The 14,733-nt window shown below is 53.2% G+C and overlaps 1 protein-coding gene across 4 annotated transcripts in view; it reads left to right on the top strand.

The window, feature by feature from the left end:
* PPP2R5C (protein phosphatase 2 regulatory subunit B'gamma) overlaps nt 1-13,952 on the top strand; it is a 122,688-nt gene extending 108,736 nt beyond the window's left edge. For 2 of the 4 annotated variants that reach the window (XM_037031753.1, XM_037031755.1), the window contains 4 exons: nt 643-744; nt 2,000-2,072; nt 6,295-6,411; nt 11,623-13,952. In XM_037031753.1, coding sequence (XP_036887648.1) covers nt 643-744; nt 2,000-2,072; nt 6,295-6,411; nt 11,623-11,754 — 424 coding nt within the window. In that variant the 3' untranslated portion in view covers nt 11,755-13,952. The remainder of the gene's footprint in view (nt 1-642; nt 745-1,999; nt 2,073-6,294; nt 6,412-11,622) is intronic. The other 2 variants (XM_037031754.1, XM_037031756.1) reach the window with 1 other exon arrangement.
* Nucleotides 13,953-14,733: the final 781 nt, after the last annotated feature.

The following is a 14,733-nucleotide window of genomic DNA, read 5'->3' as shown; positions in this document are numbered from 1 at the left end:
TTGTTTCGGGTTTTGGTTTAACTACTCTGGTTGCTGCTCACAATTCCGTGGGGGCACAAGGCTCTGTGTGGCCACACAGGTGGCAGCTGGGACTTGAGTCACCCAAGGCTCTACTGGGATGCAGGGTGGCCGGGCCCCTCCCGTGTGTCCGAGCCTGCAGCCCAGTGCGGCTCAGCTGCCCAGGGGTGGTTTCACTCTGCCTGCCAGAGCTCTGCAGGCACTATTAAAATTGGTTTTTCTGTCCTCAGTGCGTAGGATGGAAAGAAAACTGACATTTACAGGAAATAAAATGTTTCCATTATTGTTCTCTATATAATTAAGCTCATCTTAGTTACACTTGTTCAAGTTTCAGCGTTTTTGTTCGGTTTCCGAGTAAGAAGGCTTTGGCGGCCAGGGCAGTGAGCTGAGGGGCCTGAGGCCGGTGAGCAGGGCCGTGAGGGGGGCTCACGGCCTGCGGCCAATTGTAGCAAAAGGAACAAGTGAATCTGAAGTAGCAGCTTCTTTATTTTAAAGCTTAAGAAATTTGCGAATTGTTGAAATAGCCTGGTAAGTGTGGAGAAGAAGTCGACCATCTCTGAGGATGCGGGCAGTGGGTACAAGTGGTCGGGCATTCTGAATTTCAACACCAAGCTTCACTTCTAGGACAATCCATGGCTTGATATACAACGCCCTGAAGCTCTTCATGGAGATGAACCAGAAACTGTTTGATGACTGCACTCAGCAGTTTAAAGCAGAGAAACTGAAGTAAGTTGCTCTTCTCCAGAGTTACTCTTTCAAGGATAATTTTCCCTTAATCCTGAATAAACCTCTCCCGTTGGTTTGTCCTAATGTTATTCACATTAAAGCAAAATCAGTCCTTTTATACTTGGAACGCAAATTAAAAGGTTATGATAACCTTAGTTTCAGAGAACACACACCTGAAGTTACCTGTTTTCTCCACCATGCTACTAGTTCAGTCGTTTTTGCAAAAGTGTGTGTGTGGCCAAGAATTTAGCTCCCAGGATTTCTACATTTCTCAGGGACACTTAAAGGCTGTAACGTGTAGTGATTTTCGTGTTCGTAAGACAGGAGTGTGAGTCTTTAATCTGTTCTGTAAGATTCAGATGAGCACACAAGAGCCTTCCCCTTGCACAGCTCCGCTCTAGCCGGTGACACCCGTTCCGCGGGTGCCCGGGGTTGCCCTGTGTCCTTCGCAGAGCCCGGTCCCCGTCCACACTGTCTGGGGGCAGTCCAGGTGACGAGGCGCTCTGTCTCTCGTAGTTGTGTGATTAATCATCAAAATCCCAACTTCAGGGACAGTATAAACTGTTGGAGCTTTGGTCCTTGGCTTGTCACTTGAAGCTGGCTCCCGTAGACCCACTTGACTGCAGGTCATTCAGATGACAGTCTGTGTGACCAGCAGTCACGTCCACCCTTTGCGCACTGTGAGTGTTTGCCTGTCCTGGCTCCCAGCAGCACTGCTGTGACTGAGAGCAGGAAAGGCCTGCTTCTCTGGAGTTTGTGTCCTGGGTGGTGTGGGAAGAGCAAGGCTGCCAGAGGTGCACGGCAGGGGCTCGGGGAGGCCATTTCTGCACCCCGAGGCTCAGCTGCTCAGCGCAGGGCTCGGCCGCAGTGGCGGCTGTGGCGGCCTGCCCTCACAGGGTGTCACAGCTTTCGGAATGGGCCCTAAAGGTCGTGTCGCACGGGTTCACGAGCAAGTGGAGCTCAGCGACAGCCTGGAGGCCGTGTGACTCCCTAGTGGCAGCAGCATCAGACAGGGCCGCTGCTTTTTAATGTCAGCCTTGTGGGGCTGCCAGCGCAGCAGCGCTTTAGAGCTTTCCCTCCGAGTCTCGGCTGCCGTCTCACCGAGTTTCCCCGAGTCCCGCCCGCAACCAGGCAGCGAAGGGGGCAGGGCCGCAGCGCTGCTTACGGTGGTCTTCCTGTAGTCGGTGGTCTCCCTGTAGTCGTTCCCTGGATTTGCTCCATCTCCTAACCCCAGTGACCTTTTACTGTTTTTCAGAGAGAAGCTAAAAATGAAAGAACGAGAAGAAGCATGGGTTAAAATAGAAAATCTAGCCAAAGCAAACCCCCAGGTACTAAAAAAGAGAGTAACTTGAAAACGTCTCAGGTGGGACTGCGTGTTTTTCTAAGACAGGCCTGCGGCTGCGTCACAGGGGCGGGAAACTGCTCACGGTCACTGTGTATGGAAACACCCTCAATGAAAATGCTTTTCAGTGTCTGTACAGGGGCTCGTTTTGCCCCAGAATGTTTTTACCACAGGACTGACACTTTCTCCTGCTCTTTGAGTGAGATACGAAAGTGGTGAACGTGCTGTGGTAAAAAGAAGCCAGGACACAGCTTCTGTCTGGGCCAACATTGTAATTTGCTTTCCCTCGTAAATGTCATAGATGCCGTGGCTCAAACCATATTTCCATCTTTGTAATAGTGAATTCTAAAAGAAAAGGAATGAGATTTGGGATCTATTAAGTGTGAAGTTTATGTTCTCTTCCTAAAACTGGGTTTCTGTAGGCTGAGCCTTTGCCATTAAAACCGGCCAACCCCGGTCCTTGGAGCAGCCGCGCCCGTCCCCCGTCCGGGCCAGGGGGGCCTGGGCGCATCTGGCGCGGGTGCCGATGCCCTGTCCCCGGAGTGGCCAGCCGCGGAGCCGCGGGAGCGGGAACTCTTGGGTTGGCTTCCCAGGTGGCGGGGCTCCGGGGGCTTGAGTCATGGTCTTCAGTGTCCCGTCTGCGGGTCCCCGTGGTGGGAGCCCTGTCACCACACACGCCTCTCTGGGTGCGGAGTGCCTGCCGCTTCCCGAACGGTGTCTGTGTGGCCTCTGTCACACACAGAGTTCTCAGGCCTCCCCAGCTCCCAGAGGAGGGAAGGCTTGGCTGTGTGAGGAGGGCTGTCCCTGAAGCCCTGAAAGGTTCCGTAAGGGCACAGGCCAGAAGCAGTCTGTTGGCTTTGCTGAGAGGTGCACATGAGTAACTATTATCTGAGCCGGTGTGGAGGCTTTTAAATCTCTCTCACATTTCATAAGAAGCGGGGGATGAATACAAAGTGAAAAGTATGCTTTGCCTATATACGAACATATTGATTTGTATTTCCTTTGCTAAAACTACGGTCCAGAGACTTACACCATAGGGAAACTGAGTGACATTCTTAAATATTTCCTTGATTCTACCGAAAACAAATAGCCAGCGATGTTTACCCCGCCCCGTGACGCCGCAGTGCCATTTTAGAATCCCCGTGACGCTGCAGGGTGCTCGCTCCGGGTGGACAGCCGGCAGCGGCCGCACAGGCTGGGGCCCACGTTGGAAGTGGGGCCGCAGGCCGCCGTCTGTGCGGAAGCACGGCAAACCGTAAATCCGGGCGGGGTCGGCACGGGGTGCGGTCAGAGAGAGCGCCATGCACACTCCAGACCGACCCCTTTGAAAACCACGGGAAACGTGTGCCTGTCAAAGTGTCTGTGCTGGTTTTGCCGAGAACACAGACGTGACCTCGTGAGAGGCTGCGTGAGCGGCCGCGTTACGGAGGGAGGCGGCTGGGCCGTCGCATTCACAGGCGGGACTGGGTTCTCCGCTGAGCGGGAACGGCCGTTCCTCCCGAAACGCGTGCCGACGTGCACTTCCCCTGCGCTGTGTTGCACATTCCATTCCTTTTGGCCGCTCTCCTCACCGGTGTCTCGGTCACCAGGGCAGCGCGCAGGGTGTGCCTGCGCCTGGGCGCTGCCCTGGGGGACCTGCCCTCCATCAGCGCCATCCGCCTCCTCATTTCTGTGTTGAGACATCTGTGACTCGACCCTGCGCGCCGTTCTGTGTGAATGAAGGGAAAATACTCCGTGGGCCGGGCTGGCAGGGCGAGGGGCGAGGGCCCCGGGCCTGCTTCGGGTCTCTCCGGGGAGTCTCTCTTCTGAATTCCAGTCACTGCTTGCCGCTCACAACAAAAAGTTAATAATCTGTTTCTTCCCTTTGTGACAAAAATAGTTTGTTTTTGAAGCTTGGTCCTCGAGTGCAAATCTGCCTTTTTCAGAGTTGATTTAACAGTTTCCTCTTTGAAGGTGGACCCTCAGCAGTCCGCTCTGTTTCCTGGTGTGTGTCAAGAAGTCTTCCACTCACTTCCTCCGGTTATCTTACAAACCACGTGTTTCGTGTCCTCACAGCCGTGCACACCGGGAGGGGGCGCCTCCACGGTGTTGAGTCTGCTCTGGCAGTGACAGCAGCTTCACAGGGGGTTGACGTCATATGTGATTTAACTCTTTAAATCATGAAACGTTGACTTCTAATGTGATTTTCCTAATCGACCAAAAGAGGCCAGGTCACGTTCCACTACCTCTCTCTCCCTGACATTCACGGGACACGTGGGAGGTAACGACAAGCACTGCCGGGAGCTCTGAGTGTGGCTCCGGGGTGCCCTTTGTGGCAGCAGGACTGGAGGGTGCCGCCAGGGCTCAGGGCCCAGCTGCCTTGCCTTTGAGAGACGAGGTTGCCTAGGGGCAGTATGTTCCTTTGCCCTGTTGTGAACTTGAGCCTGGACGGGGGTTTCTATTCCTAGGAAGGCTCTTCCCCTGCCACGTGACATTCGTTTTGCTGTGAGTGTGTTGTAGCACCCTCGTTGACCTGTTCTCTGCCTGGGCCCTTGGAGGACTAGGAGCCCGTGCCGCCGGCACCGCCCACTGCCGCAGTCAGGGTGCACGCTTCGCTTCTGCTCAGAGGGGCCAGGAGCTGGCCTGCTGGTTCAGTATTGGTCCCTGCACCACCGCAGGAGGGTCACAGCTGTTGTCACCTCGGTCTGGCCCAGTGGTCGGGAGCTTGGAGAGGATGAGGCACTGTGCCATGTCCCCATCTCCCCCAAGCACAGGTGGGCAGATAGGTGCCAGCTGTGAGTCCCAAGTCATGGCACTTTTCCAAGACAAAGATGAGAGCTGAAACAAGAAGCTGACAGCCACGAGAGGCCAGTTAGGGGTGGTCAGATTGCACCCATTGCACCACACTGGTTGAGGAGGGCAGGAGGCCTGGGTCCACCTTCAAAGAGGGGCAGGTAAAGAAAGGGTGCAGGTTTGGGAGGCCCACAGCCCAGGTGTCCCGAGGGGCCTCAGCCCAGCAAGAGTCTCAGCTGAGGGGACTTAGGTAGTCTAAATTCCCAGGAAGGGACTCAAGTCAGCGAGGACAGCAGGGAAGCTGCATCCTTCAGCACTGGTGGCCTCCAGACAGTGGAAGAGGGGCCGGGTGTGCTCTGCCGGGGAGAGGGGACAGGAGTGTGGGTCTTGTCCTTGTGTGTGCTAACATGTCACAAAGAGCCAAGTGGCCTCATCAGACTGCATTTCAGGCAGCTGGTTCTGACAGCAGCGTGGAGGGAGGAGCCGCAGGGCCTAGCACGTGGGGGGCCCTGTTGAAGCAGGCGTGAGGGCGGGGCCCCAGGGAGTGAGTGGCCTCTACAGGGACAGGGTTCCGGGGTGTGGAAGGTGCAGGTGAATAGGGCGGGGTGGCGGGCATGACGTGGGACCCCACGGGGTGCGTGAGTTGGGCAGGGCCTGTCCTGAAGAGCCAGAGGGAGGCGACAGGGGAAGCCAGGGGCACGGGGGCGTTCTGGCCATAGACAGGCCCAGGAGGACAGAAACCAAAGACAGCTCAGCAACTAGGAGATGGCCCTACCAACAGGTTGGTGGCCGTGGTCCCATCACAGGAGTGAGAGGCCTGTCTGCCATTCACACCGAGCTCAGAGTCCAGGGAGAGTAGGGAGGTGGCAAGGAAGCCACTGGGAGGCCTGTGGGCCCCGGGGACACACGGGTCCTTCCCTGCAATGCCAGCTCAGTGTGGCAGCTGTGCGGGTTGGGTGTGGACAAAGGGTGTGGTCCATAGTGGGGCTGAAGCAAGTTAGAGAAAAGGGTAAAGGATCCAGGAAGGAGGATTCCAGAGGAAAGGGAAGGGCCCTGGATCGGCAGGAGGAGTGTGAAGGTTGGGAGCTTAGGGGCGGCAGGCCCAGCATGAACCAGGCCCCAGTGACTGATCCAGGGTGCACCCTCACTGCTCCCGTGGAGTCAGGACACCAAGGACTGCAAGGCGGTGGCACCAGCTCTCCCCAGCCCTGGGGGCCAGGAGAGTAGCGTGACCACTGAGGCCAGCTCTGCCCTCCCACCTGCGTGTGGCCAGAGCAGTAGGGACTGCAGTGGTCTGCGGCAGGGCCAGGGCACTGCCGGAGGAGGCGGTGGAGGGCCCTTGGGGGCATTGGTGGGAAGCCGCACCCCGCCAGGAGGAGCCCCTGGCGCCCAGCCCCAGGCGCTGCCAGAGAGTGACTCCACACTTTGCATTGCAGTACACAGTGTATAGTGAAGCGAGCACCGTGAGCATCCCGGTGGCAATGGAGACAGATGGGCCCTTATTTGAAGATGTGCAGATGCTGAGAAAGACAGTGAACGAAGAGGCTCGCCAGGTAAAAGTGCACAGAGCTCAGCTGGGAGGCATTCGCTGGAGATTGGCTTCAGAGATGCCTGAACCTGTGAGAGGTGATGCTCTCCACAGGGGCTGCCGTGTAAGCCAAGGTTAAAGCCAAACTGCAGCGGCCACTGGGGAAACATTTCACGTGTGCATCTCAGGGTCAGTTTACTGGAAACGGTCCTCGAGGGATAAGTGTGTGCCCGTGACTCGTCTCTCCCTCTCCCGTAGCAGCACCAGCCCCACCCTCACCTGCTCTTTCCATGTTAACTGGAAAAAAAAGCCAAGAGCTTTGCAGTAATTAATGTCTTGCCGCTGTCCTCTCCTTCTGCCCCCGCCCCTGACTTCCACACTTGCCCAGCGGGTGCCCGCGAGGTCCCCCATTGCACTTACAGCCCAGCTCAGCTGCCCAGATGCCGGGGCGGCCTTGCTCGTGTGGTTTGCTTTTGCCGTGGTGGGAACACCTGGGGCAGTCCCCACTGGTCCACAGGTAGCCTCACCACTCCGCTGAGAATCTATACAACGTGGGCATCAGAGAGGGCCACGCACGGTCTCCTGCCTGTGCACAAGGAGCCTTTCCGTGCCATGACTTTCTGAGGACGCCTCCCTGTTTCTGTTCATGTAAACTGACGTGGTGCTGGCCAGGCTGGGGACATGGGCCTCTGCCTTTGAACCTGAATCCCCTTCAACCAGGGAAGAGTTTCTGAAGATGCCGGCACTGGAATTCCGACCTGTGAAAGGCCGAGTGCCTGGAACTGCACTGTGTGCGGGGCTCGCCAGTGCTCGTGTCGTTAGGGCACCGTTGAACAGAGGGGCCTTTGCACCGGCTTGTTTCAGTTCAAGGAAATCATGCTCCCTACCTGGTCAGACAGCATCAGACGTTTCCCAGAGCACCAGCCAGACCACCTAGGCCACGCTGTCCAGCCCGCAGCCACAGCCTTGCGGCTGCCGCCACAAGCCACGCCATCACTGGCATTTAGGAGTGTCCAGGCTTGCTGGGAGGAAAAGCATGTAGAAGCATCTCATTCCTCACTTTCCATTCTGTTTTTTTTTAAAGGTTTTATTTATTTTTTTTAGAGAGAGGGGAAGGGAGGGAGAAAGAGAGAGAGAAACATCAATGTGTGGTTGCATCTCGCATGCCCCGCACTGGGGACCTGGCCTGCAACCCAGGCATGTGCCCTGACTGGGAATTGAACCAGCGACCTTTCGGTTTGCAGGCCACGCTCAATCCACTGAGCCACACCAGCCAGGACTCACTTTTAATTCTTGACCATACATAGAAATGACAATATTTTGGGTGTGCTGGGTTAAATTAAACATCCAAATTAATTTCGCCTGTTGCTATTGATTTTTACTTTGTTGACATGGCTACTAGAAAATCTGGAATTATGTGTGTGGCTGGCATGACTTTCAGTTGGACGGCCCTGGTCTAGAGTCTTTCTCTCCGGGCTGCAGGAGGCGCCTGCACTGGCCACGGCCATGCTGCTTCCGCCGGCCGCTCCCAGCTGCAGGTTAGAGTGGAAAGCAGGCGCGGGCACACTCCCCTCGGCTCACAGAACTGGAAGCACTAAAGGTGCAGTGGAGAGCTTAGGATGCCCCTGGTGAGCGGCAGTAACTCGTTTTTTACTTAATCCATGAAATCCGTAATTTCCTCACAGTTAATAATTTTATCAGTGAAATAGACTTAATAAAAACCATAAAAACTCTTACACTTTTCTCTGTTTGTGAGAGTGTTAACTTTTCTTTTTGATTTTTTTTTAACTTGGAAAGCAATTTGAGGTCCTCGTTTTGATTACCATTTTGATCTGACAGCTTAAAGCGCGCTAAGGAGCGGACAGCCGGCCTGCCGCCTGCAGACAGGCAGAGGGAATCCGATCGCTGCCCTGCTCCAGGGCCTGCCTGTGAGCGTGTGACCACGTGTCCTTTTAGTCCGCCCATGGGTGAGGAGGAGAGTGCGGGTTCACGCTCAGTGTCTCAGGGTTGGAGAGTTTTTCTTTTTGGTGTGTCCTCTGACTTGATCATTAAGGCCAGGAAGAAAACAAACTGTCCAAAAAGGAATGAACATCACCCATAATTGTGTGGTTTACGGACATACATAGGACTTAGGGCCTCCTCTGCAGGGGGTCATGAGCTCGATAAGAGTGCAGACCGAGCTAGCATTCCCTTCTGGAGGGAGGCCTCTGGAAGCAGCACGCGCCTCCAGCAGACAGCCAGGACCAGAAACCCTCCCGAGCGGGTCTCTGTGAAGGGCGGCCCTCCCCGCCCGGAGGAGCCCCCCCGGTGGGGTGGGGAGAGGCCCACCCACGTGCTTCCTTGCAGACAATGAGCATGTGGGCAGGGTGGTTTCGGGGGGGCTCAGAGCAGGTTTGTTTTTACCTAGATCTTGACCTAGATTGCACAACGCACCTTTTTCATACAGTTGATGTTCTTTCAGAAATGACCCCCCTGTACCTTCAGATTTCTGTGGGTCGCGTTCCAGGGGTGGAAGCTTCTGTGCTGTTAAGACACTAGCAGTTCTTCCCAAATGAACACTGTCTCGGGCAGAGTCCCAGCGGCAGGCGGATCCTAAAAGTCCCGTGGCACCACAGAGGACCTAAAAGAGCCAAATTAGTGCCAAAAAAATGAAGCTAGGAGATGAACACTCTCCACCTGCAGGACTTCCTGTGGATTTCTGTGGGTCCACTGAGCCCCCTCCAATCTCAGCCTGTCTAGATAAAGATACTTGTGGTGCAGTCGGCTAGGTTTGGTATTTGATGGGCTGGATTTGAGACTGTTTGTAGTCATGTCCCCGAAGTTCCCAGCAACTCTGTTGCCAGAGCACAGGGAAGACGCCAAGGTGCGTGGGGACGCCCGTGTGCGCCTGGGGACCAGGCTGACAGAAGCCCCAGCTAAAAATTAAGCCTTTATTTCCAGTGCCCTTTTAACTTTATTTTCATTTTCAACGATTTTATTTTTCCAAAATAATTCCACATTTCTTCAAAATGCCTCCAGCGCATTGCAGGGGGGCCTCCGAAGGCCAGCGGGGCGGGGGGGGGGGGTGGTAACTGGTTGAAACTGTGGAGAGTCTCAGCCGCACGGGCACGTGTTCGAACCCCATTCGATCTCCTCTGAGAAACTTGGATGGCCCCATCTGGAGCATCCCAAGAAACTTTGTGTGAATGACATTCACATCAGAGACGTTTAAAATGTTTATAGTTCTCATTTTTAACAGTTGGTGGGGACAAAAGCAGTGGCAGCCGTGTAAATCAGGAGAGTGTAGAAAAACACAAGTGGGAGGCACAGGTATTCGGACTCAGTCTGCAGTGTGCTAAGGCTCTTGTACTAGGGAAAGAGTCGACACGCTCGTGTGCACATGAAGTATCTTCCCATCACCCAGCTTGTGCTGGTGAGGGCCAGGAGGCCTGGTCCCGCGAGAACCGTCCACTCGTCCTGCCCCGCCTCCAGCAGTAAAGCACGCACAGGCTCGGGCGCCCAGCCCTGTGCCCCTCACTGAATAAACGCCGTCTCTTCCCGGGAGGCGGCATCCCGCACAGAGACATCCCAGTCCTGGCCCACTGTCTGTCCCGCCCATCCTGTCTGTCTGTCTGTCTGTCTGTCTGTCCTGCTCATCCCGCCCACCGCCAGCATGTCTGCAGCACACCCCCTCCACCAATGTTGCTCCCTGGGGGTGGCCACCCGCATGGTGTCTCATGCTGTCCTCCCATTCTCTGAAGTGACTCGCTGCTTCACAGAAGGATCGAAGATGCCCGCACACGGCGGTGCCGCAGCGCCCGTCAGCCCGGCCCTCGCAGGGGCTCAGGGCCTGTGTGCGCCCTGCATCTGCTGGTCCAGCTCCGAGGTTCCTGCTGGTGCCTTTTTCTAACAGAATGTTTCCTCCCCTCCTGGGACCGCTGTTCAGCAGTCATTGCCCCTTCCGGTGGGAAACTCCTGGTTCTGTCTGGCTTCGCTATGCTGTTTTGTAGCTCACCCTGCAGTGGACATACCCCTCAGGGTGGAATTTCCCTGAGGGTCCTGTGGGTCAAAAGCAAACCCACCCCCCAGATATAAGCGCTCCTACCCATGCTGTGACCGGCACACTCGGCCCCACAGTCTCCGGTGTGTGTGGCTTTTCCAGGGGAAGTCAAACTCCTGCCTTCACCGTGAATGACTGTCAACATCCAAATAACATTTTAGAAGTAATCTTGATGTCACACAAAATTATTTTCAAACTTTGCTCTTATTGCTGTTGGAGGAGGTAGTATGCAAAGAACCCTAAGAATTGCTGGCTCATGAAAAATGTGAACTTTCCATGTATGACTTCTGCAGGTTCTTGAATTTTTTTCGTTAAAGCGTTCTGACTGCACCGAGTTAGGCATAGGCTCAAGTTTCTAGCCAGCCTTCTGTGTGCGCACAGCTCGGGTGAGTTCCGGCGGCTTGTCGGCAAGTTTCAGGAACGCTCTGTCAGCTCAGCGGCCCCCCTTCGAGTGAAACGATTTGGGTGCCGGTCACTCGTGGAGATGGGTGTGTGTGGGTGTCAACTGCCCGCACTAGGCCCCCTCTCTTTGCAGACACAGTTCTCCGAATCCTCGTGCAAATGTGAGATTCCTTTATTTTAAGTAAAGCCCAACTGTTCTAAACCTCGGGAAAAGAACGGGAGAAAGGGGGAGTCCTTTGTTTCCTGCAGCTACTGTTGGGGACGCTTACGCAAATGAAAACAGGCTTTCCGAGTTTGAGAGGGTTCTCCCCCACATGACGCACGTAGTGCCTCTTAAAGTATCTTTTTTCAATTTTTATATAAGTTTGAGACTTTTTCAATTCAGTTTAAACTATTTTTAGTTCATTTTTGTTTCCCTACAGAGGAAATTCCACCGTTATGAAATGTTTCTGGAAGGGACAGAGTCATAGAATGGCTTTGGGAACATTTCATCAAACAGGAGGATTTGGTGACGTTTGGCATTGACCAAAGAAAAACTGATGAGTTTGCCAAATAGAGGTGCTGAGTGCTCTGGGTAAAACCACCCCCTTTAGAAGACAGAACGCAGTGCTGGGCACACCGTCCTCTCTCTAATCATGAGATTATTTTAATGACGTTCTGGGGTGATCGCCGAAAGAGGAAATGCCTTGCCTCTTTGCCTGTCCCTGGGGTTCAGAGGGCCCCCTGAGAGCCGCCCCGTGCCTGAGAGTGCGCCTGCGCTCCCCGTAGTCAACGCAGCTGCTTTTGTGATTCCAGGCACAGAAGGACCTGAAGAAGGACCGGGCCCTGGTGCGCCGCAAGTCCGAGCTGCCTCGGGACCTCCACTCCAAGAACGCCTTGGAGGCTCACCTCGGAGCCGATGAGCTGCTGTCCCAGGACGGCCGCTAGCCGCCCGCCCCGGCTGCCGGCGCGGCCCTGGGTCCTGCAGAGAACACACTCGCGTGCCATACAGATCAGTCACACTCAGAGTCAGAGCTTTCTCACCCGTCCTCTAGGCAGTAGCACGCCCGCCCCCGCACGAGAGCAGGAGTTCAAACAATGGTGACGGAGAGGCAGGCAGGGCCGCTGCGGTGTCCGCGTCCCCCAACATGGCAGTGTCCCAGATGCAGCTAAGGCAAGCACCCTTGTCATCACCCTCGGTTCTACCCAACAGGACTGGCGATTGTTGGAAACAGGTGGTTCTTTGAGAATGTCACTGTTTTTCAAATCAAAGGAACACTTTGAAAAAGTAGTTCGTATTTTTAAGATTCTTCAACCTTTGAAATTGTTTCCACGTGATTGTTTACACCAGCAATTTCTTCTTTCTTCCCCCCCCCCCCCGATATCATTGCACTGCTTCTCTGCTGTCACTGTTCTAACGTGGACAGTGATGCAGTGAGTGTCCTTCACCATGAGTAGCGGCAGGGGCACCATGTCCGACTCCTCCCGTGTCTTTCTAAAGCCATATCTGCCCATGTGCCCACACCGGGACTCGAGCAGGAAGCTCACAGGAGAAATTCGTCTGGCAGAGAGCTTCCTCTGTCTCCCTTGGCTAGAATTGGAATTTTTAAAACAATGTGTGCATCTTGGGGTTTGCCGGTTTTTTTTCTGTTCTTACACATTATTGTCCCTTAACAAGGCTCTTGAGTTAATAAAGTTAGAGTCTAAGTTTCACACTTTGTAGCCAGCTGGAATGAGGACATTTTGAGAAGCCAGTTCCCGGCCAAATGCAGACTGCAGCCGCCTTTGGGCAAAGGTAACAGAAATGACACCCCGCACGGCAGGCGCTGGCTCGACGCAGCGCTCGGAGCTCAGCGGGAGCGACGGTGAGGGTGGCCGCAGATGAGTCCAGACGAGCACACGGCACACACACCTCCAAAGGAAAACCCCGTGTCTGGCTCTCGTCACACACTGCTGTCTCACGCCTTCCTTGCATGTACTGAGCTTTCGTTCTGATGGAATAGCACGAGGAAATATTCTTTAAACTTAGTGCTTTGTCCGTTCTTTATTTCTCTCAGGGTGGCCAGTATTTTGACTTATTTTATCCTGCTTGAAAGCTATTTGAGATGTGTACTGCTATTCTAAACAAATGACCCTAGTTTCTTTTGTCTGCGGCATAAGATTATATAAGTTAATGTTAACTGTCTTGATACACAAAAGATAAAATGTGGCTTCTTTTAGGATCTGTCTTCTAATCGAGGTCTTGGCATCTACTCAGATGTTGTGAAAGCAGACATCGCTCCCGCCACCACCGAAGCCCATGGACGGTGCGCGTGTCCTGTGTCTTGGAGGAAGGCCATGGGGGGGGCTCCTTGTGTGGAGCACACGCGCCGACTCGGAGAGAGCCCGGTGCAGGCGCAGAGCCCACTCGGCGAGTGGACACACTTCCTGAGAAACTTGACAAGCCTCTGTCCATTTTACCATTATGAAACTTACAATTTTCAAAAAGTCTAGATGCCTTCTCCTTTTGAGGGAAAAAGGGTGCTTTTTACTGTATAAAGCAGTGTCTTACGTATTTTGATACACCGTTGTTTGAACTTCGTCTTCAGCTGACACGCTCAGATAGCCTTGGTTTCGGTGTTCAGTATGTTTGCGAGAGAGCTTTCTGGAAGACTTTTGACCTAGGGAAAAGCAAAGGACCGCTGTTTGGGCAACTGCGTAAAGCTCAAGGTATAAGGACATCTTTCATCTAGGTTTTATTTCTGCTCTTTATTGAAGACAAACATTCACCAAAAGGGGGGAGAAAAGGTTTTGAGAGAAACTAATTTTCTTTGACAAGAGTATTATTTAATATTTTGGCCTATTAAAGTTTTCCTAGTTAGTATTCAGATTTCCTGTGCTAATTGTTCAACTTATATATTATTATATAGATACACTGTTTATTCTGTACCAAACTGATTCAAAAAGTACTACATTGAAAATAAACTGGTGACTGTTTTTCTTCATAAAGTTCTGGTTTGGCATCTTCACTTCCAAACGTATCTGTACGTCAGAAATGTCACTATTCCGAGTGTCTTTTTAGTGTGGCTTTAGTATGGCTTCCTTTTAATATTGTACATACATTGTATCTTTGTTTTATGGTAATAAATAATAAAATGTAGACTTCATATTTTGTACAAAATGTCCTATGTACAGAATAAAAAATTCATAGAAACAGCAAAAATAGGTAAGTGGCACAATTATTTTTCTTTAGAAAATATCTGTAACTTTATGCTTTAGTGAAATGTTAAGTATCTACATATTTTTTAACATTTTGTAACTCAAAACTTTTGGTTTTGACATTGTTTATGAAGAGAGACTTCATACACTTGCCATTTAATATGCTCTTTTATCTAATTTTAAAAGACTCTAAAAATGGTGTATTATATGGACTGAATAAAGAACATGAGTTTTATTGCTCATCATGAAACTAAATCTGGCCTTGGTGTTGGGCGCGCTGGTTCTGACCATGGCCGGGTCACAGGCGGGGCGGGCAGCCACTTTCCCCAGGGGTCAGCGAGCCCCCTCTTAATTCCCCCGAGGCAGAGAGTAGAGGTGTCTTCATATGGACCCCCCCTCTCAGTTTTGAGTAGGCAGATGTGAGTCAGAATAGAATTTGTAGAAATGGAATTCTTGAGCCGTGTTTAAAATGGCTCATGAAAAGACATTACTGTCTTGGAAGTAGACTCACTGAGCATATGACTGGGGGACCCTAGGTGGCCCACCCCCACCTGCGAGAGCTCGCCCCTGTCACCGAGCAGTCCTCGAGGAGGCCCGGGATCGGAATCAGCCGTCTGTTGCCATCACCGCCATCATCTCAGCGCAGGCGTTCTCCATCAGCATTCCAGCAGGCGAGCTGGGACCTGTGCTTCTCAGGGTCCCCGTCTGCCAGACGGGGTCTGCGGCCCC

Source organism: Sturnira hondurensis, unplaced genomic scaffold (assembly GCF_014824575.4).
Source record: "Sturnira hondurensis isolate 20B ecotype Veracruz unplaced genomic scaffold, ASM1482457v3 Scaffold0021143, whole genome shotgun sequence".
In the NCBI taxonomy this organism is placed as follows: Eukaryota; Metazoa; Chordata; class Mammalia; order Chiroptera; family Phyllostomidae; genus Sturnira; species Sturnira hondurensis.
This window is presented reverse-complemented; position numbering and strand designations above follow the sequence as displayed.